The sequence below is a fragment of the Lycium barbarum genome, chromosome 1 (genome assembly GCF_019175385.1).
Source record: "Lycium barbarum isolate Lr01 chromosome 1, ASM1917538v2, whole genome shotgun sequence".
Lineage (NCBI taxonomy): Eukaryota > Viridiplantae > Streptophyta > Magnoliopsida > Solanales > Solanaceae > Lycium > Lycium barbarum.
The window spans coordinates 159,762,603-159,785,272 of record NC_083337.1 but is presented as its reverse complement, the minus strand read 5'-3'; the positions used below and the strand labels follow the sequence as shown (position 1 = coordinate 159,785,272).

The following is a 22,670-nucleotide window of genomic DNA, read 5'->3' as shown; positions in this document are numbered from 1 at the left end:
AAAAATAATTAAACCTTAGTATATAGACTATAGTAGTACAGTAGATGAATAATTCGATTTGTAAACTGAAGAGCCCTCTCTCTCTCTCTCTCCATTGTGACATTAAATTCTGAATTTACTACTTGTCACATTAAAGTGGTATTAATAGTTAGTAAATTATCATAGATGACATAGTAAAACTTAGTAAACGTAATGTTGAATCCTATTATAATAGTTTAATTTAGCAGCCACCTATCGTATTTTGTTCTCTCTTTCCTCGAAAAAATTATTTTATAGGCTTATTGGTCTAAATTTACTAATAGATGAAAAAAATATATAAAGCGCTCTCACATCACTAAGTAAAATATATTGGAAACAAAGGTGAGATGAACGAGCTCTTTTTGAACAAAATGTTCTCTCTTAGCATATTAAATTCACTTTTTAGATTGTCAGGGATGTAATAGGTCGCCTTAATAGTTTGAGTGTAATATCGAAATTTTGAGTATAGTTCTGGGGTCAATCTATGTCTTTTGCCTAGTTTTTTTTTTTGTTACATAGGGGGCTGGGGAAGAAAAAATGGGGGAGGGGATTCGAACCTTCACTAACAAGGTGAAAGTTCATGTAGTCAACCAATTGAACTACTAGATTCCTACATGTCTTTTGCCTAGTTTGTTTTAAAACCTTAGAACTTTTATGTATCTAAAAGCTATTTAGCCTTATCTGGATTTTACCCTGTCACAATTTGTTGCGCTCATCCTCCAATTTACCCTGTCAAAATTTGTTGCACCCACTTGATATGAAGGCTGATTTTTTTTTTTACTTTTTTTATCATACGAAATAAAAAGATGCACGGACATGTGCAGCTCTTAAATCCTGTTTGGACATGATTTGAAATCATGATATGAAATCATTATATGATATCAGGTTGGTTGGAAGTTAAAGTTTTATTTGAACAAACAATTTGGATTTCTTAAGTTGTATTTTTTCTCATAAACCTCACAAGTTGTGAAAACTATCAAAATTTCCCCAACTCTTATACAATCTTACCAAATAAGCAAATCATAGTTTATAACAAAGTTAATATACTACCAAAAAAGCCTTTCTAAAAAATACAACATCTATTGATCGATCTTTAGTTCAATAAAAAGGAAAATTGAACATGAGTTGCAGTATAACTATTCTTTTGATATAATCTTCCCATATGGTACAGACATTCTCTTCACATCAAGCAAGCATTTCCAATTAGATGACTGAGAAGACGAACCAACATTGTTATTTTGAGTCGAGTTTTACATTTAAAAAATATTTATACCAACATATAGATCTTTTTTTACAAAATATAAACTTACGAGTCAAGTTTTACATTTTTAAAAAATAAATTTAAATCATGATTTGAAATCCCAAATCCTACTTTTAGGAGAATTTGGGATCTGAAATCATGATATGAAGTTGAAGTTAAAATTTTGTGCAACTTTCACAAACAAACGCTGATTTGAAATCAAAATATGAATTCATGATTTCAAATAGCATGGCCAAACGACTACTTGGCATCTCTGACCTCATTTTTGGTAGTAAAAGCAATTGTGGTACTACAAAACATTAGCTAAGCTTTCTACTCCGTTGCATTTCAAACCTGTAGATATTATTGAAGGCATAACATTTCAGACCACAATGTTGAGGAGGTTGTATACACAATCCAAAACGTCTATGTTCATCAAGGCACAGAGAATTTTCTGTATATAAATCAATTCGAATAGGATTCTTTTATAGATTATTCAACTGTCATCTGTCTTAAAATCAATTGCTGATGAAAGCGTCTCTATATACCCCTGAAACCAATTGCTACTCTTGAATGCTGGTTTTTCGTTGATACATAAAGGACAGAATATAGGGTTAGATAGCAGGGCATTGTAGCTTGAAGGCCTTCTCGGGGTTTTGCCCATCGATTTCTGAATGGTGAGGGACATCAGAAGACATCTTCGTGGCAGAGAGACTTGTTTCATTGAGCACTTTAACGACTTCTTGGTAAACGATGGCATTGCCTTCTGGTGTAAGATGTAAGCCATCACTATAGCAAAATAAAACAGAATAAATAAGAATTTTCACATTTCACCACTAAGAATATCAACATAAGTATTGAGTTCAGAGTAACTGCCAAGACGCATATATATTGATGATGTCATGACAAGAATGCAACTGTTTGCTACTAACTGAGGCCATCAGCGTATCTCCACACCAATCACCCCCTCCCCTTCCCCCTAACCCCCAATCATTCTTATTAAACATACATAGGCATGATCTTTCCTCTAAACACCATATAGCACCAAGAACTTCAAATATTAATGGAACTACGCAGTTTGTACTTAAAAGCACGTGGTGATGTTGTCACTTACCTGAGGAATTTTATTTGCCAACCCTCTGTTTCCTGCATTTTAGACCATAGATTGATGGAAGGGAGACCTAGCTCCCTTGCCAATTCAACACACTGTTTTGCATACTCTCCAGCCACTTCGTTTGTCCTTTCTGGCAATTGCATTGCCTTGTCTCCATACATAGACCTGTTTTTAAATTGAAAATTAACACACCCTAGCACAATAATATTTGATTCAGTGGAAAAAGAAAACTTGGTTTCACTGATAGATTTGATCCACTTGGAACTTTTAAAAACAGAACTGTTTTGTTTTTAGAGGAAAAAAATGGCTAAAAGGAAAAATGACCAAAGAATATGAAATGATGTTCCTGGAGTAAATCATAAAAGGCACGGGTCATACTGCTAGAAGGCCATGGGGTCTTGAAACATTCATCTATACTTAGAAAGATCATTTGCTTTACTGTTGCTGTAAGAGTTGTAGAAAGAAATGTACTCTGATGTGGGGACACTAGTGGCGGTTTGGTCTCTTTGTGACAACTGCATATGGGGCTGCTACATTGGGTATTGTCTGATAGCCATGATCAAGGGACAATGCCTAATGATGCCGAAGCTGTCTTTGCAGCAATAGTTGTAGTCTATCATTCATATTGCCTTCTCTTTTTTGGGGTTTCCCTGAGAAGTTTTCTTATTCTCTCCAGTTCATATTTTGAGAGGTTGGTTTATCTCTCCGGATCCCATTGCTAAAAGGAGCTCCCGGGCGTGTCAAGAAGATTCTCGAACATCTCAGACACCATAGAGTTTTTTAAAAGAGCAATTGGTTGCCTCATTATTTCTATGTACCAATAGGAGAGAAAGTGGATTGTACCTTGCATGTCCAAACCGTCCTGCTTCATCAACTGGTGGTGGAGTTATCAGCAATAGCAGCATTGACGGGGAGCATTTCTGTGTCATAAATAAGATGAATGAGATATATGAAAGAGAGCAAAGCTCAAACCAGAATTTTGTTTATATATATATATATATATATATATATATATATTAAGAGTATTGTACTTTTGCTCATTATTTATGGTAATAAATAGTTGGTAAAGTTAGACATTCCTGCAAATCTAAATGATCTCTTTTTCTTTCGCAAATCTTTTGGGTTTTAAGTGAAGTCATTCACTTATGCTAGAAATCTATCATTTTAGCGAGAGTATGAACCAACTATTGGGCAGAATCTGCATGTCTTTCAACTCGCATAGCAACTAAGTTTTCTTGAGAGGTTGCACCCCATTATGGGCTACCATTAGACAACTTACATAGGACTTCCAAACTTTGTTTAATAGATATTTCATTCTTTCTGATATTACTGACGAATATGTGTTCCTCTATGTTACACAGACTCTTAACTCTTTCTGATGTTACTGACGAATATGTGTCCCTCTATGCTACACTGACTCTTATCTTTGCCAAGATGTAATTGTGTCAAACAGGTTTGACATGTATATCTGTACTTTGTATTAGCCTTGAAAATACAATTCAAACACGCTAAAAATAGCATATACCCTGTCAAATTCATATCTGAATTCTCTACTCGTACCTAATTCCATGTAATATAGGTGGTCCTTTTCTAAAGGGAGCAATGAGAAGAAGAAAAGGTACAGATAAGAGGCAGATAACGCTATCAACCTTCAAGAATATATTAGCCTATAATACTATAAGTTATTTGATTAACACATGATACTCGAAATCAAAGTGGGAAGTGAAGCTTCATAAATTTGCTACTAAGATCTATAAAGTGTTCATTTACTTTAGTTATTCCACAATTTACAAAATCGCCGGGACACGGTACTCCCAGAGACAGAAATGATTATGAACCTGACCTCAAAAATATTGTTCACAAATTGTCAAGCTTTAAATAATAGCTCAGCCTAGGAGGCTCAATTTGATTCTTCAGTACCCTGGTCATACGACAGAAAGCTTCTACTGGCTTCTATATCTAATTATGCGGAAAAACTACCTATAAATTTTACAATCTTTTTCGTTTTATGGGGGATAGTAACTCTGTGTTTCACTTATTCCTCATACCATATAACACTTATTGCTTTGCTGCATTGGCTTAATATTACTAATATTTCCCATTGCCACTATTAACGCTATCCTTTTAACCTTCTAGATCCTGTGATTTTTTATTACAGGAGAAGTCTTCCACAGACAAACATATTTAGGAGGAAAATTTTAGCACATTTGAGAGACAACATTTAGCAACAAACAGGCATGATTGAGTTGGGAAAATTCTAAACCTTAAAATGTTGTATAATTCTTCTTAGGTTTTCCTTATATTCCTCAAGTGGTACATGTTGTCTTTCACTGGTTCTTCCCAAAAGAGCAGCATCATTGGCTCCAAAAAATATAGTGGCAGCAACAGGAGGCATTGGAGCATCCTGCAATATTAACAAAAGATACACTAATCAGAAGATTTGGCAATAAGAAACAGTGCAGCTCATGACCACGACAGACCTTTGTATATATCAAATTCAAAACTATCAAAATTTGTGTTTTGTATTAATAACCTCAAATCTGAGGCAGCTGGATCTAACAAATAGCCCCATAATTTAGCTTGATTGAATAGGATCCTGAACAAACTTACTCACTAGGAAATTGGAAAAAGCAAGGTTGAAAAGAAGGAGCATCTTTATTGCAGCATAGACAGTAAAAGACAGTACTGTTTTTATACTTGTAAACTGCCAAAGCAAGCAACAAAAACTCAGCTTGTTGATGAGGCTAGTCACAGAAGTCGGTTGCTCCATGACCAGTTTCATCTTTTGTTCTCTATAAAATTCTGAATTACTTGAAAATTCCAGAACAAGAAACTAACTATTTTTGGGTCTCTCACGAAACTGTGACCTTAAGGAAATTTACATTGACTTCATTCCTTGTACCCTCCGTTAGAACATCACAGATGTCTTTTTTACCTTCTAAAATAAAATTTGTGAGAGGAAAAGTGGGTATTCACAGCTGTACCATTGTCGAATCCCACTGATGGACAACAAAGTGAACAGTGCCTCTCCTCTTGTCCCTCACTACTAACCTTGTTGACTGCATTCAATACAACAACAACACCATAACCAGTATAGTCCCACCAGGTGGGGTCTGGGGAGGGTAGAATATACGCAGACCTTACCCCTACCTTGTAAAGGTAGAGAGGCTGTTTCCGATAGACCCTCAGCTCAAGAAAAGATGAAAAGGCATCAGAAAGAAAAGACAATAATAGCAGCAAGATAATAAGAATAACAGAATGCAAATGAACAAGCAGGTAACCTAGAGATCTAAGAACAATATTGAAGGTTGATTGCATTCAATATTGTCCCTTTTTCCATAAGTCTTTCTTGATTCCATTGTTCAATGAAACTCAAAGTAAGCATAAAGCCATCGACTCCATTAAAAATAGATTTCAAAAAAAATAAAAATAAGGCGCTACCGAGCGAGCTACAAGAAAGTTACACAAAAGCCTTCTTCATAAGGATCAAAACTCATGCCTATATAATTGAAACAATTCCCTCCCTATATTGTAATATAAGTTTCACCCCAACTGCAGACTACAGACTACAGACAACAAATCCCTCCTTTCCTTCATCCCTATTGATTTTGCAAATACATAAAACTCTTGATCTTACCCTTTACCTAACTGTGAAATAGCAGTGAACTACAAATTAGTTCCCAAATGGGAAATTAAAATAGCATCCCAAAGCACACACTTAAAAATCATTACAACACTCAAATGTCCTATCCTCAACTACAATCAACAAGCTGGGATCGGCTATATGAATCCTCCGTATCGATCTTGCTCTATTCAAGCCCATTTCATTAAGGCACATATCAACGAATTCAGTAGATTTCCAACTACAGATCACAAAAACAAAAATCTTTCTTTCTCTTAGTACTCATTGATTTACGCAAATTCAGTAAAATTCCTGATCTCACTCTTCATCAAAACTATAAAATTTAGCATTGTACTCCAACAAAATATCCTAAATCATTACAACCCAACAAACATTCTACCTCCAACTATAATGATGAGGTACTAACATCCAAAATAAGTTGTGGTCGGCTATGTGAATCCTCAATAACCATCCTGCTCTATTCAAGCCCATTTCATTAAGACACATATCATTGAATTCAGTAGATTTCCAACTACAGATTACAAATTACAAAAAAAAAAAAAAACTTTATTTTTCTTAGTGCCCTTTGAGTTGCCAATTCAGTAAAATTCCTGATCCTACCCTTTATCAAAACTATAAATTTTAGCAATGTACCAAACAAAATACACAAAATCAATCCAACCCCACAAATATTCTACCTCCAATTATAATCATAAGGTAATAATAAGATCAAAAACAAAGTTATAAAAAATGTAGCAAGAATTGAAAATGCTTACATACATACCAGTGGAAATAGGTGATGGAGCAAGAACAATGCCCATCTAGTGTTGTATCCACCATACCCACGATTCAATATATCAACCTTTATAATAATACATCAAATCCAATTAGTACTTTATATAATTAGAAGCGTATTATCATTAAAAAGATCAACTTGATGAAAGAAAAAGAAGAAACCTTGCGAGAATAAGTATCAGCAAGAGAAGCACCCCAACCACCTAATCTGAAAGATTGTTCAGTGATTGAGTCCCCAAATAATACTATTTGTGGCCTCATTTTCTACACACTCTTTCACTTCAATCTTTCTCACTCAATATTTATACATATGCATACAAATAAAAATTCAAACCAAATTCTTTGATTCTTTTTTCTTTCCTATTGCACAACAAGACAAGGGAAAAATGGAAGAACCCAATTTAAAGGTGAAAAGAATACATTATCAAAGACCAATGTATTTAAAAACTAAAAACGTAGTAATATTTCCGTAAAGTTTATTTTTCATCTGACTTCTATGCACCAGATTTTCAACCAGCTCAAATATGCTAGTGAACTGTCGAAAATGACTCATTTATGTCATTCGTCGATAGTTTGGCTCATTTATGTCTATCACTGTTACCAAAATGACTCATTTATACCATCACCCTTCCCAAAATGGCTTATTCATGCCATTTTTTATTAACACGGGTTTTACAATACCAGATATGACACGTGGCCAGATCTGTGTTGTTTAATTAAACTAACCCAATTTTAAATCCCAAATTAATTAAAAAATCCGAACCAAATTAATGAAAAATGGCATGAATGAGCCATTTTGGTAACGACAATGGCATAAATGAGCCAATCTATTGACGAGTGACATAAATGAGTCATTTCCGATAGTTCGATGACATATTTGAGCCTTTTTCGGTGTTAAAAACTAGAACCAAAAAGCAAATGCCATTTTAGTGGATATCTTCTTATAGTGTACTATTGGATATTCTCAATATTTGTTTCTTGCCTTTAATTTTAATTTTCTTTTGATAGATGAAAGCTAGGACTAGACAATGGTACTACTCTTAGTTGAAGGTAATGTGTACCAAAGTTTCACTCAGGTTATTTGAATAATTGAATCCAAGTCTTGTTTTGCTCTTATTAATTTGTTCTTCTTTCATAGTTGATGTTACTCATAGAATCGAATCGTTTTGTAATGGGTAAGTTGTGCATTCACAAGCACACATTTACTAAATTACTAGAGAAAACTACAATGTATAATCGTCCATCCAAATAATAGGTGACAAATGTATTTTTTTTATACTAAAATATAGCAACTCATCAAAATGATAGTCGATAACTGTATATTTTTTTTTATACCAAAAATATACATATTTTAGCTAGCGAATGTAATTATTTTTAACCGTCCGGCCAAATATGTAACTTTTTATTCACAAGAATCAAGATAACAACATTTTATTGCAAGGATTGTCCTTCAAAGGTGCTGGTCTTTAATTTTGTCGTTCGCTTTAAAAAGTAGTCAAAAATATTCTAAGGTTCTGGATTCGAATCCCGCTCCGTAAAAAAAAATCGCAAGGCAAGACTTCCCGAAAAGTCTACCTTAAAATTCTACCTTGCGATTTTTTTTTTTCATTGAGTCACTATTCGAACCCAAAATCTCGAAATATTTTAGACAAAAGACAAAAATTAAATACTAGCAATTTGAGGGCCAAAAATTAAAGACCACCCCCAAATAAGACAATCGTGCAAATTGCCCAGTGGACAGGAAACACTAGCCTGTTGGCCATGTAAATGTATAACCAATTGTTCCGTGAACGGGTCGATGGCCATTGGGTTCTTGAGTTCATCTTATCTTTGACATATCTGCTATACAAGCCCTACTAGCCACCGGTGTTGAAATTTCAATTACTACTCTTAGTAGTAGTGTACTACTTTTCCCCTTCTCATTATTTTTCAAGAGGGATCTTTATACAAATAGTCGATGAATATCACTGTTTATTTTTTTGTTCAGTTTATATAAGTTGTACACCAATTATGCACGGCTATAAATAAACTGTATTATACGTGGATTATATAGCTATGATATATTCATTGACTATTTTTAGTCGAAGAAGTTGAGTGGTCGGTTATTTAGGTTAATACTTTTTCTTTTCTTAAATAACATGCTTTAGGTTTGTTTTAGAGTTTTTTTTTTTTTTTTTGATATCTGAGGGAAACTTGCAGCTCCCCTTCGGGTGGGCACTGGGTAACCTGTTCAATGTGCAATAACTCGCAAACCACACATGAAATGTAAGACTTTTTCTTTTCTTAAATAACATGCTTTAGGTTTGTTTCAAAGTTTTTTTTTTTTTTTTTGGAAATTCCATGGAAATCCGCGACGTCTGCCCTTCGAGTGCGCACTGGGTAACCTGCACACTGTGCCACAGGAGATGTAAACCGCATTAGGTAGGCCTGGTGCGACGAGCTTTGATTGACAAGGCTGCTGGTGAGGAGAATCGATCCTAGGTCTCCCATATAGGAAACCACCCACCCAACCCTTGCGGGTCAATTTTTGTTTGTTTCAAAGCTAGTAAAATAAGTTCTTCGGAAAAAATTCGACCAATTGTAATTAAGTATAAAAGTTCAGCTTTTATAATTAAACTTTTATCTATGGTTGTTTGATAAGAAAAGAAAAAAACTTGAAAGTTTTTGAACTTTTTCCCTACACTTTTTTCGATACAAATGCATGGTAAATTTTATGAATGGTCACTTAACTATCATATTTTTTCACCAAAGTCACTTAACTATGTTTTCTAACACAAAAGTCACATAACTATCATTTTTTTCACCAAAGTCACTTAACTATGTTTTCTAACACAAAAGTCACATAACTGTCACTTTTTTTCACCAAATTCACTTAATTATGTTTTCTAACACAAAAATCACACCTACAAAAAAATTCAACTTCCAATTGGTAATATTTTTATATTTTTAATCTAACAGATACAATCAATTAAAAAGAATCAAACCGATGCAAACTCATGCAAATATTAGAATATTAAAGAAACAAAACCAATCCTTCACCAAATATATGATCCATTCTCTGTAGGGGCTCTCAAGTAAAAAATGTGTGAATTTTATTGGCCCTTTTCTCCAATATCATTAAAAAGTGTTACATGTTGTTGGATAGTAGGAAAATGAATTATATGACGTAATAGTTATTACTATTTGCATTGGAAGTATAATCTTGTGATAATTTTTTTTCAAGTTTTCACCCTTTTGGTATTTTAATATCTGCATGAGTTTTGGACCGGGTAGATTCTTTTTAACGAGTTTGTATCTATTAGATTAAAAATAAAAAAGAATATAAAAATATTATTTTTTCAGTAGGTGTGACTTTTGTGTCAGAAAATATAGTTAAGTGACTTTGGTGAAAAAAAGTGATAATTATGTGACTTTTGTGTTAGAAAAAATAGTTAAGTGACTTTGGTGAAAAAAGTGATAGTTATACGACTTTTATGTTAGAAAATATAATTAAATGGCTTTGGTGAAAAAAAGTGATAGTTAAGTTACCATTCATGAAATTTACCCTACAAATGCATCAACGTTTTTTCAATATGAGTTTAACTTCTATAAATTTTATATTATTAGTTCAATATAAAAATAATTATAGGTAATCGCCGTATATATAGAATGAATAAGTAATTTGAAAAAAGGTAGCTTACCAATTATAACGTTAAATTACGTTGACAGTATATAAGATTCTTTACACTGTCAGAGTATATAAGTATAATCCTGGTTTAATCCTTCTTTTGAGTTATATTTATTCTTCTAATTTTTCTTTTTCAGTCTTAGAGAAACTGTGATCAATTGTGTGCCGCCCGTGCACGAACAACAATTTTTTAAGGATGCTTTCATTTTCGATAGTACTAATTCAGTATAAATTATTTCATACTTTTTGCGTTAAAGTAGAGGTCTGTAATGACAGTTAAGATTAGATATAGTAACACATTTTTACACTTTCGTTATTTTTTAATTTACAACACATCACGTCCTAATTTATCAAGATCATGACTCGTAGTTGCTCTATGTGTTAATTTAGTGGCATTCATTATATACTAGCAAAATATGCCCGTGCGATACACGGGCCGAAGATGTTTATTCACTTTAATTAGCCAGTCTTTAAGGTTTGTATTTTGTAAATAACTTTTAAAAACATTCTAATTGTTATTATATTTAGCAACATATACAAAATGTACTTTATGTACCATCATTTTAGTTATAATTAAAAAAATGGAGTTTAAAAATTTAAAACATATGATGGAATTAAGTCTTTGAGATGGAAAGAGTCGGACTTTTTTCTCATTGTCATGACAATGAAAGTTGTTCATCGATGTGAAAAAGAAAATTAGTAAGAATATGAGGGAAAATTAATATTTTGATTCTAGATTTTTTTTTTTAAATTCTTTAATATCTTATATACGGACAGGTTGATATCCATCTCAATTAACTAACTGTTCAGATCTAAACATAAGACCATTGTTGTATATATTGGATTTTTTAACAGCAAAACTAATGAAATATTTTTATTAAATTAATTAAAAAAAATATGATAATAAGGGGTAAATTAGTTACATTATAATTTTTTATATTAACAATTATAGATAAAAAGAATTGCTACAAAGAAATAAAAATTAGAAAGATATATGTTATATTGTAAATCACCAAATTTTAATTTCGAAATGAAAATATAAAGTAATACATTTTATAAATGCAAAGATACAATAATCAGAGAATGCAAAGAGAGTAAAATAAGTAAAGTATTGACAAAGAAGGAAAACGGGGATAAAAGTCACTCCCTCCCTTCGCTTTTACTTGTTTACGTTAACATATCAAGGGGAAAAAAATTCTTCTTTTTATTGAAAGAAATTTTTCTTCTTCTTATTTTACCCTTCACATTAATTACTCATTTTCAAATCATTTTCTAAGGCTATTGATACTATACACCGATAAATATGGATATTATGATAAAATATATACTTCATTTATTAATTCTTAAAGAATGTGAAAAGTTAAAAGTGGATAAGTAAAAGTGCACGGAGGGAATAAATATGTGTAGGAGAATTAAAATTGAAGTGCATACGTGTATACATGAGAAGAGAATAAATACTCAGTACTATAGCATATGTCCAAGTGGGATAAAAAAGTAATTGGTTAAAGTGTACAATTTATATAACTTTTGGTACAAATTTGCATTGCTATTGTTCGTCCTCTCTTCATGTTTAAAGTATTGACAAAGAAGGAAAACGGGGATAAAAGTAACTCCCTCTGTCCACGTTAACATATCAAGAGAAAGAATGTTTTCTTCTTATTATTAATTTTACCTTTCACATTAATTACTCGTTTTCAAATCATTTCCAAGGCTATTGAGACTTACACCAATAAATATGAATATTATGGTAAAGTATATACTCCCTCTGTCCCATATTACTTGTCACTTTCCCTTTTGCAAGCCCCTTAAGAAATCATAAATAAAATATGTATTTTACTATCTTACCCCTATCTCTCTCCAATAAATACATTCTAATCAAAATTGACTATTTTCAAGAACATTTATTACTAAGGATAAGATGAAAAAGATTTAATTAATTTTATCTTGGTTTTGTAAATGAACAAGTAATTTGGACATATATTTTTAGAAATGTGGCCAAGTAATATGGGACAAAGAGGGTAAGATGGGAAAGATTTAATTAATTTTATCTTGATTTTGTAAATGAACAAGTAATGTGGACATATATTTTTAGTAATGTGGCCAAGTAATATGGGACGGAGGGAGTACTTCATTTATTAATTCTTAAAGAACGTGAAAAGTCAAAAGTGAACAAGTAAAAGTGCACGGAGGAAATAAATATGTGTCAGAGAATTAAAATAGAAGTGCATACATGTATACATGAGAAGAGAATAAATATTCAGTACTATGACATATGTCCACGTGGAATAAAAAAGTAGTTTAGTAATGTGGCCAAGGTATATGGGACGGCGGGAGTACTTCATTTATTAATTTTTAAAGGACGTGAAAAGTGAACAAGTAAAAGTGCACGGAGGAAATAAATGTTTCGGAGAATTAAAATTGAAGTGCATGCGTGTATACATGAGAAGAGAATAAATATTCAGTAGCCAAGTAATATGGGACGGAGAGGGTAAGATGGGAAAGATTTAATTAATTTTAAAGAACTTGAAAAGTCAAAAGTGAACAAGTAAAAGTACACAGAGGAAATAAATGTGTCAGAGAATTAAAATTGAAGTGCATACGTGTATACATGAGAAGAGAATAAATATTCAGTATTATGACATATATCCACATGGGATAAAAAAGTAGTTGGTTAAAGTGTATAATCTATATAGCTTTTGATATAAGTATTCATTGTTGTGTTAGTCTCTCTTGGACACTTATATATAATAGAAATAGAAAAATGTGCCTAATTTGTTTTCTGTCACAGGAAAACTTGGGGAAGGTTACAGGCCACAGATTGAAGTAGTGTTGTGAGTTCGAAACCCTGCGACCTCAAGGTCATTGTTGTCATATTGGACCTTTTATCTTTTGAAAAAACTTACCTGTATCCCGTATTTGCTCAAATAATATTAACTTATCATGGTTAATAATTAAATGAGATGAGAATGTCTATTAATAAATAACGATTAAGTGATAAAGTTTATATCAAACGCTTGTCATGTATCCTGGCATAAAAATTGGAACAATAGGTAAGTATTGTTTCTTGTTTTTCTCTTCGAACTCGGTGTTTTGATTATCCGATTTGTCCTATGTAACAGTGTAAGGCTCATTAAAGGTGGAAGTTATCAGGAGAGTTTGCATTCGTAACTCCAAAGACTTGAACTCGAAACTTCTGGTTAAGGGTGAAACAATCATGTTGATCCTACCACAATCTTTAGTGGTAGTATGTTTTTGCATTATAGTAACAATAATAATGCTTTAGTTCCAAATAAGTTGGAAAAAAAATGTTCACTAAGCTTTTTGACATCATAATGATTGGTAAAGGGAAAAAAAGGAGAAACAGCTTAATATTGAATGCATAGTTTAATCGTTTGCCCAATCAACTCCAGCAACAACAACAATATACCCACCGAAGAGTAGAGTATATGCAGACCTTACCCCTACCTTCCAAGGTAGGAGGTTGTTTTCTTTTGTCCAATCAACTGATATTTTCTTTATTAATAGTCTAAGAGTAAGTAAACCTAATATAATCTCTAAGTGGTATCTAAATCATGCGCATGCTGATTTTGACATCAAATTGGAATGCTCAGTATTTTGACATTCATCAATTTTAAGCATGTTAATTTTATATTCTTGCATTCCTAACTCCAAAGACTTGAACTCAAAACTTCTGGTTAAGGGTGAAACAGTCATGTTGATCCTACCACAATCTTTAATGGTAGTATTTTTTGCATTATAGTAACGATAATAATGCTTCAGTTTCAAATAAGTTGCAAAAAAAATGTTCACTAAGCTTTTTGACATCATAATGATTGGTAAAGGGAAAGAAAAGGAGAAGCAACTTAATATTGAATGCATAGTTTAATCTTTTGCCCAATCAACTGCAGCAACAACAACAATATACCCACTGAAGGGTAGAGTGTATGGAGACCTTACCCCTACCTTCCTAGAGGCTGTTTCCTTTTGTCCAGTCAACTGAATTTTTCTTTATTAATAGTCTAAGAGTAAGTAAACCTAATATAATCTCTAAGTGGTATCTAAATCATGCGCATGCTGATTTTGACATCAAATTGGAATGCTCAGTATTTTGACATTCATCAATTTTAAGCATGTTAATTTTATATTCTTGGAGTTTAAAAATCCTGTAATTGCTTTAATTGACAGAGAGATAAAGAGAAGAATAAAGTATCAATGCAGACCAGTCTCCAGACTGCTATTTTGGCACTTAAGACTAAAAAATCTGGTAATGAAAGGGCTAATTACAAAATCAGTTTCAAGAGATCTTTTCTAAGACCGAAGGGGGTCCAGAAGTGGTCATAAAATCTTTATCTCCCCAAAGTGTTATATGGGGCTGGGTAGGCAAGATACTTTGATGCTTTTTTTAATTTTACTTTTTAATAAAGGGTGTTCGGATCAACTTGCACTTTGTTGAACTAATTTATAGAGTAATGTTATCTGTAATCTTGTCGACCAAAATTTAGGCAGATACAAAGACATCATCCAATATTTCATATATACATATATTTTGTCTATGTCGACATTTGAAAAGATAATTGGATGCTTTTAACAGACTAGACTAATAAATAATTCAGGCAAGGTACAAGCTGTAGATATGGTGGAAGGACTAGTATGCATTCCACTAGGTTGTGCACCCGATGGCCAATTGGCCAAGTTACATAAAGTGATGCCTAGCTTGTCAGCTTGTCATTATTATAATTATCTGATAAACCTTTATTTCTTATCCTCCTGAAGTTAAAGCAGCTAGCTTTAGGCATATTCAATGTAACAGAAGAACTAGATGTTGATGAAAAGGTTGCCGAGGTTGCCATGGCTCTTAGAGGAGACACACGTAGAGAAAAAAACCTAAGCAATCTGATACCATGTTACAGAGTATGATTCTTAATAATATTGTGAACAGCGTACAAGATATATATAGGGTGTACAATGATGTGTAAAGACTACTCTACCCTTAATTACAAACAATTTATACAAATATATTTATCATTCAAAACACAAGGGCTATTTATGTTGGTGATACATGCAAAAAGTGACGTGACCCTGTTGTGTGAAGGACAAGCATTAGCAAATGTTGAGAGTTAATTTTGTTATGCACTAGTACACTGCTTTCTTATACATTAGTGCAGATGAAACACAATGCAGTAACAGAAGAACTGTTAAAAGCTAGTGGTAGTTGATAAGCTTTGACAGGCTGTTGTACTTTAGAAAATTCACTGTTATTTTTTGATATAATTTGTCCTCTGCCCAGAGTAGTTGGATTGCATACAAGAATAACACAATAAAAAGGTATACATTGTTAAAGACAAGTAAGACACACAAACAGCGAAACAGATGCCTAAGTGACGGTTAATCACATACTTAGACTACCACTCAAGCACTGTTAACAACATAAAAAGACCTCTCGAGAACCACTAGAGACTCTAAATTCACCACAATATTTGTTAATACTAGGTAGACGACGGACTACGAACATTTTGACCAAGTTTAGATGGCTGAGGGCTAGGAGTTTGCTTTATTTCAAGTCCCTTGCCATTCAATCTGGGGCTCCTTTCTCCTCTTAGTATATTTACTCTTGGACTGTAAGCCCTTTGACCTAGCTGTGGGCTGTGCATTGACTTGATTTCCTCAAGTGGGGTGGGGGTTGAACTATTTACTCTTGGGCTGCAGGAACGCCGGATCTCCCCACGGCTTCTTGTGATTATATCATCAAGAATTTCACTACTATCCATGCAGGCAGGTCTTCCCTGAGGATCTTGATCCTGCAAGTGCATAGATCATAGGATTAAGCATCTAAAACTTTTTTCATTCACCGCTTTTCTGGGAAAATCTATTATTATGATGCATGCATACTACTGATAATAAATGCTAACTTACTCCATAGGCCATGTTGTATGCTATTGCAGGGGCTTCTTCGAATTCTGCAGCGTCTAGATCTTGTAAATGTGCTCCTTTGAAAAACTTGGGAAGCAAATACTGGCGCACTGGGACTAGAAGCATGATCAACAATGGGAAAAGAACTCCAGCTATTGGTATCCACGTTATGCCGAAGCATAGGAGCAAATAAACTGTCTGAAACAAGGTGAACCAGGCAATTGTCTTGAAAGGTACCGTCTCGACAAATGTTGCATGATTATCTTCCAAGACCCTGATAAATATGCAGATTAGGAAAGATATACACAGAATCTATTTCAGAGACAAAGCTGACTACATTCTTTTTGTGCAATGTAAGAACCTAGAGGAGAAATGTAAGAGGTCATGGTGAAAATGAGGGTAGATTTAACTCTTTACGGTCTTTCAGAAAAAGAATAAAAGAATCGACATGTATCATTGATCCTTCAATATTATTCTAATCCAAAGTCATCTCTCTTTTAAGAATTTTAATCGGTCTAAATCTTGGATGTGATCCTACATGCACACCTACAACTTATGAAACAATATTAGAACGGAAATATGTGGGAGGTAGAGGTAGGGACTGATATATGATCCTAGCATTGGTCAGTGACTCACTTGTATCTTCTACCAGGTGCAGTGAAAAGCAATAATATCCTCTCCCAAAACTGATTTCCCGGCAAGCTCTCGATTGCCATGAAAGCAAAGTATCCCCAGAGAACAGAAGAAGGAATCCTTTTCAAGATAGGCATAGCAGCCACACAAGCACCAACCATTAACGCCTGAAGGAGATTACTTAGACGTTGTTCTTTGACTTCTACTGGCAAGAGCTCATCAATATCCTTCTCCACATCAAAGACTGTCTCATCGACTGGTGCATCTATGTACCCGGTACTTGATGCCCGTTGAACTGTGGTCTCTTTTAGCTCTTTCAACCCCTGTTTGAATGAACACTGTAATAATAAGCATTTTAATTTACCTTAATCATAGCCATTTGGAAATTACTCACTATTTACCAGGCCAGAAGGAGTTTGATAGACAAGGGGAGTCTGCATCTCATTGTAAGCTTCCTGCATGCTCCTATATAATTGGCCAAGATTTGCATTTTGATCAATGCTTTTTCTCGCTGTTGATGCAAGTTTATTCCGTAAAAGCTGTTTCAAATAGAAATAAGAAAATTAGAATAATCTCATCGTAAATATACCCCTAATCAAGAAATGGTTTCAGAAATGAACTGAAACCTTTGGAAAACCACGAAAGCAGGAGAAAACAAATACTTAGGAACTAAAGTTCTTTTTCCATTCTGGGCCATCATGTGGTTTTGATTACATGATCCTTATTTCCCTACTACTCAATAAAATATAAGAATAATTAAGATTTCGCATGTACCTAGGAAGCTGTGTTTGGACTTGCATTATTCAACTAGAGAGTAGCAGTGTACACATGAAAGATAATGCAGGTTGGCAATAAATTTCTATATTCCAGGTTAGAAACTTCTATAGTAAGAGATAATTTTAGTACCTGATGTTTCAGAGTGGCCAAGCTTTTTGTATGCATTGGAGATTGTGGAATGACTCCATTTGAAGGAGGAATGCCAAGAAGACCACATATGATGACCTAAGTGAATATAGAAGTACTAAAGTGAGGAGAAAAAAGGTGCATCAACTAATATGTGACAATTAATGTACTCTTACAGCGTAAACTTGATGTTAAAAACAAGAAAGCTAGAGCAAACAGCATACCAAGAAGCCCAAAAGAAGGAGATCATAATGATACGAGGAAGGTTTCTTTAGATTGAACTCTTTTTGTTGGGAAAGTTGAGATGCAACGCTGTGATCGAAATAGTAAAGGACCGCAATCATTGTGGCTGGGATAAATGCTCCGACAATATATAGAGGAGGAACATCCATCATTTCCTGTAAAACCCATCACCTTGAGTTTCAAAATACGCAAAGACCAAACGGACATCAACTATCTCAAATATTAAGTCCATGATCTTGAGATTGATCAAATATTATGGAAAAACAAAATATGAAAGCACCTTGATAACTGTCCAATTTGAGTAAGCTCCAGGTGACCATGGATTGGGGCTGAAAAGCCTCCGTGGTATCCCTCGTGGAACATCACGGGCTGGTATGTATGATACAGCCGTCCAAACAAGCACCATTAGTGGGACACCATAGTCAGCAATAAATCCTCGAAGCCAACCTTTGAACAACATTTAAGTGTCAGCACATTAATAAAATACCTTTTCAGTTTCAACAGGAACTGATCATTCTAAATTGATGACTATTAGCATGTGGCTGACCTACAGACTATATTAGATTTTAACAATAAAAAGAAAGTTTCATTCTGTTATCAGCAATATTCACGCAGTTATACTGAAATTATAACCTGTTCCATAGCGCCAGGATCTAGCTTTACGGCTCCTCAATGCAGTAAGAAGAAGGCCGAAAGATAAAACTAGTGCAAACATTCCATTTCCAAAGCGCCAAGAAGGTGAGAATGCAGCCTCACGAGGATTTTCTCTCTCAGGTATGCCAAACTCCTCCACCAAACCCTGTGTTTTTAGGATAAGCATTGAAATTTAGAAAAGCATTATGCTTATTCTAAGAATTTTGTCCCGATATGTTATGACAATTGTACAAATTGGTGAAAACCCTGTCTTCTGGTGCAAGGCAGGCAATTGTGAAAAATCTCAAGAAATGGTCAAAAATAGGCTTTGCTAATTTCATAAGACAATTTGGTTATTTAGCTAAGAGCTTCACGAAGACAAAACTTCCATAATAGTTCAATGAAGCCGCCTGATACTTTCTGAGAAAAAACTCAGCAGAACTAGATCGTGTTTTTTATGTTCGTCATGATTATATTGGTTTGGTATGCTCTGTTCTGCTTTCAATTTGGCTTTCCCGATCTGGAGATTGACAGAAAACTAGGATCATTTAACATATTTAAGTTTGATTACCTTAATAGCCTCCTGCATAAAGAGCATTGCGATGAGCATGCCAAATAATTCACCAGCCAGGCGTGTAAATCTGTTTATTATGGAGCACGCGCCCAGAACTGCTAGCAAGAAAAGCAGAAAGGCGGTCCAAACACAAACCCTGGAAGCATAACCATGTTAGAAAGGGTGATGATGAAGCTAGAAAGATTTTGAGAGTGCTCAGAAGTTACCATCCTGTCCAGGCTAGAAAGAGATTCGGACCCAAATCCTTCCGATCTTTTGCAAAGTTGAACATGAAAGTGTACATCAAGACAGTTGGCTCAGCGACTCCTAGTATAAGGAGTGGTTGTCCACCTAAAATGGAATGGATCACACCACAAAGTGCTGTTGAAGCAAGAGACTGCACCGCAGTTATACGTCCATCTGAGATAACATTTTACAGGAACAGCATATCAGCAACTAACCATCAATAAGAGGAAACTAATACAGGAAAAATCAAATCTTACCGGTGCTTCTTTCCAGTTGCTCCCCAAAAGAAATAACAGGAATTGCTGATGCAAAGAAAATGTAGGTCGTTGGAGCCAGGATCCTGCAATAGAACATGAAAGATAATCGTCAGGCATCCATTAAAAGGTATAAGAGAACACAATTTACTACATATACACTTCAAGAAAGTTATTCCAAGTGCAAATCATTGATATTAATTCGTTCAACTTACCTGATACCAGCATGGAGACCACCACTCCAGTCTTGCTTGTAGCATAACAGTCTTCCCTTGAGATCATTCTTAATTCCACGGAGGGGAACAAACGTTTCTTCCATGGTCACTCAAAATTTGTCCAAAATGAAGGGTGGAAATTTTTGTTCTTTTTTTGTTTCGTTTGACAGATAAGAAAACTTGGACAACAAACCAGCACAGAATTGAAGGACAACAAAATAGCACAGAATCAAAGGGACTCGAGAGGCCAGTACCAAATTCAACTAGACTTGCATAGGCAAAGGAAAAAAACTTTGGGCAGGAAGACAACACCTACTTGATCATGACTAGAGTATTTAGGATAAAAATGAAACTTGGTTGATTCATTTCTGTTAACTGTATACTGACCTTCATTGAGGTCCACAAAATAAGATGTTATTTATCTAACTCTACATATTAACAGATTTACAAAGAATACAAGTTAGGAAGAACAAAAGAATCAGTTAGCAATGAATAATTATATGTCTAGGATGTGTCTAAGACTTGCAAGTAATTGTCTGCCTATTTGAATTCCATAGGACCACAAGTCAAATGAATTAACGGAGTAAAGCCATAACTGATATCAAAATCAAGACTTTAAGGACAGGAAGAGCAGTACTCCATCTAATGAGATCTCAATTAACGGTTGACTCCAAAAAGCTCTAGATCCATTACACCAATAAAACCTTTCTTACATATATGAAGTTATAAGTTGCCACCAAAATGCACTCAAACAAGAACAAAGGAGGACAGGGATCTAATTTTCAGTTACATGTCAGAACTTTATTACTATCTGACAAAAACTGTATTTATCTGAGCAAAAAGAGCAGAGAGGGACAAAGTACCAAGTATCAAGAATTTAGCGACACCCCATTTTTAGATAAGTGATTCTTAGTGCTTTAAAGCAAGTTCAACCAAATGGGTATAACAAGAAAGCAATAACAACCAAGAATCAGACTTAACGAGAACCCATTATCAAGAACTTGGAGAGGAATGATTATGACAAGTGAGACAAAATGGGCTTGAATTAAGCAAAGGAAGGTAACAAAGAAAGTGGTTTTTCACTCTTACATTACTTAGAAGTAGAACCCTTGCAGTACAATAAGGCAAGAAAGTTACTGTTTGAGCAGAGCAACCTGTTTTACATCAGTCAAGAGAACAAAGTAGACTTGAAGAAATTGAATATGAAGTTTGCAAAATGTACCCTGGAAACTCAATGCAGATATGAAAGAGGAATGCAACACAGTGAGAGAGAGAAAAGGAGGGGGCAAATTGCTGATGGAAGTTCTAACGGAAGTAAGCTCTTCGGTCGAGGGATTATTGGCTTGAAGAAAGTGAGATATGAGTCACTATAAATAATTCTCAGCTTTCTGCAAAAAACAAACAAAACAAAGTGGAGTAATTGATAAATACTATTACCTCCGTCCCAAAATAAGTATCGCTTTATGAAATAAAAAGGACTTCAAAACAAAAAATAGAATTATTTTCAACTATACTCTTATATTAAAGAATCATTTCTTCTTAATAGTGTTCAATTCTCAAGAAATATCTAATAAATTGGGTAACTTCGTAAACAATACCTTATACCCCCTCTGTCTCATATTACTTGTCTACTTTCCCCTTTACACTAAGCCCGTCAATCGGTCCGGTTTAACCGGTTCAAACCGGTAACCGGATCGGTAAAACCGAAACTGGTAGAACCGGTTCAAACCGATAACCGGATCGGTAAAACTGGAACCGGTAGAACCGGTTAACCATCTATTTCTTACCGGTCCGATTTTGATTTTTTTGAAACCGGTAAAACCGAAACCGGACCGGTTAAACCGGTGTTTTTTTTTTTTTTTTAATATAGCCGTTGGGGCTGGGCTCAGCTGTCCGTTATTGGACCGTTGGCAACGGTCCATTTGCAAAAATGGTCGTTGCCAAACGGCCATAAACTCATTCCCCCCCCCCCCCCCGCCCCCAACCCCCAAACTTTTTTTTTAACACTTTAACCCATCCCCCACCCGTATATAAACCCTTGTTCATTTTCATTTTAATCCACACCAATTCACTCTTCTCTTTCTCTCAAATCTCAATCTCTCAATTATAGTTACTTTGCAATAATTAGCCACTTTAAATTTCTCTCAAATAAATATTATAAAGTCTTATTATAGTTTCAATTATTAATTTTGCAATTATAATATTATTGGTGGAGTTAGTGATTTTGCAACAATCCGAAGTAGCTTTGGTGGATTTGCAATTCTAGCCGCCTTCACTTTGTTGGAAATTAATCCGGCAATTTGGTACCTTCGTTCCAACTCTATCTTTATTTTTCGCAATTTAATTTTAGCAATTTAATTTGTTGCAATTTATTTTCTTGTGATTTATTTGATTGTGATTTAAATTAATTCTATTTAATAATGGCAAAGCGATTTAGACGTGGTGCCGGTAGTAATAGTGGTATCGTTAGGGGTGGACTTAATGGGAAAACATTTGTGGAAGAAACACCTAATTTAGGTATTGATGTTGGTGAAAATAATCCACTTTTAGGTCATGAGGCAATGCAACAACATTTTACCGACACTTTTAATGAAATTGATGATGATGATGATGAAACACAACCC

The 22,670-nt window shown here is 34.2% G+C and overlaps 2 protein-coding genes across 3 annotated transcripts; both read right to left on the bottom strand.

The window, feature by feature from the left end:
- Positions 1-1,599: 1,599 nt before the first annotated feature.
- On the bottom strand, positions 1,600-7,283 carry LOC132601414 (GDSL esterase/lipase At5g62930). Of its 2 annotated transcripts, XM_060314500.1 has the most exons (7): positions 6,952-7,283; positions 6,779-6,856; positions 5,357-5,431; positions 4,636-4,776; positions 3,216-3,292; positions 2,373-2,537; positions 1,600-2,047 (listed from the first exon to the last, which is right to left on the bottom strand). In XM_060314500.1, the coding sequence occupies exons 1-7, from the start codon at positions 7,048-7,050 to the stop codon at positions 1,873-1,875; spliced, it is 810 nt and encodes a 269-aa protein (XP_060170483.1). In that variant the 5' UTR covers positions 7,051-7,283; the 3' UTR covers positions 1,600-1,872. The 2 variants fall into 2 exon arrangements, with proteins under 2 accessions (XP_060170483.1, XP_060170485.1); XM_060314502.1 differs by lacking the exon at positions 5,357-5,431 and having other exon boundaries at positions 6,952-7,275.
- Positions 7,284-15,689: 8,406 nt separating this feature from the next.
- LOC132601410 (probable boron transporter 2) lies at positions 15,690-21,412 on the bottom strand. Its single transcript, XM_060314496.1, has 12 exons — positions 20,047-21,412; positions 19,835-19,917; positions 19,559-19,751; positions 19,350-19,488; positions 18,779-18,944; positions 18,426-18,592; positions 18,127-18,300; positions 17,906-18,001; positions 17,401-17,538; positions 17,003-17,322; positions 16,370-16,640; positions 15,690-16,254 (listed from the first exon to the last, which is right to left on the bottom strand). Exons 1-12 carry the CDS (start codon positions 20,148-20,150, stop codon positions 15,943-15,945), a joined length of 2,163 nt encoding a protein of 720 aa, XP_060170479.1. The 5' UTR covers positions 20,151-21,412; the 3' UTR covers positions 15,690-15,942.
- Between the last annotated feature and the right edge of the window lie 1,258 nt (positions 21,413-22,670).

Excerpts from the sequence above, each read along its gene's own strand:
- LOC132601414 (XM_060314500.1), bottom strand. The coding sequence starts at position 7,050 with ATGAGGCCACAAATAGTATTATTTGGGGACTCAATCACTGAACAATCT. Across the intron at positions 6,857-6,951 it reads CTGATACTTATTCTCGCAAG|GTTGATATATTGAATCGTGG; the intron begins GTTTCTTCTTTT and ends ATTATTATAAAG. Across the intron at positions 5,432-6,778 it reads TCCATCACCTATTTCCACTG|TCAACAAGGTTAGTAGTGAG; the intron begins GTATGTATGTAA and ends TATTGAATGCAG.
- LOC132601410 (XM_060314496.1), bottom strand. The coding sequence starts at position 20,150 with ATGGAAGAAACGTTTGTTCCCCTCCGTGGAATTAAGAATGATCTCAAG. Across the intron at positions 19,489-19,558 it reads TTTCTAGCCTGGACAGGATG|GGTTTGTGTTTGGACCGCCT; the intron begins GTAACTTCTGAG and ends TTATGCTTCCAG. Across the intron at positions 16,641-17,002 it reads GCACCTGGTAGAAGATACAA|GGTCTTGGAAGATAATCATG; the intron begins GTGAGTCACTGA and ends CATATTTATCAG.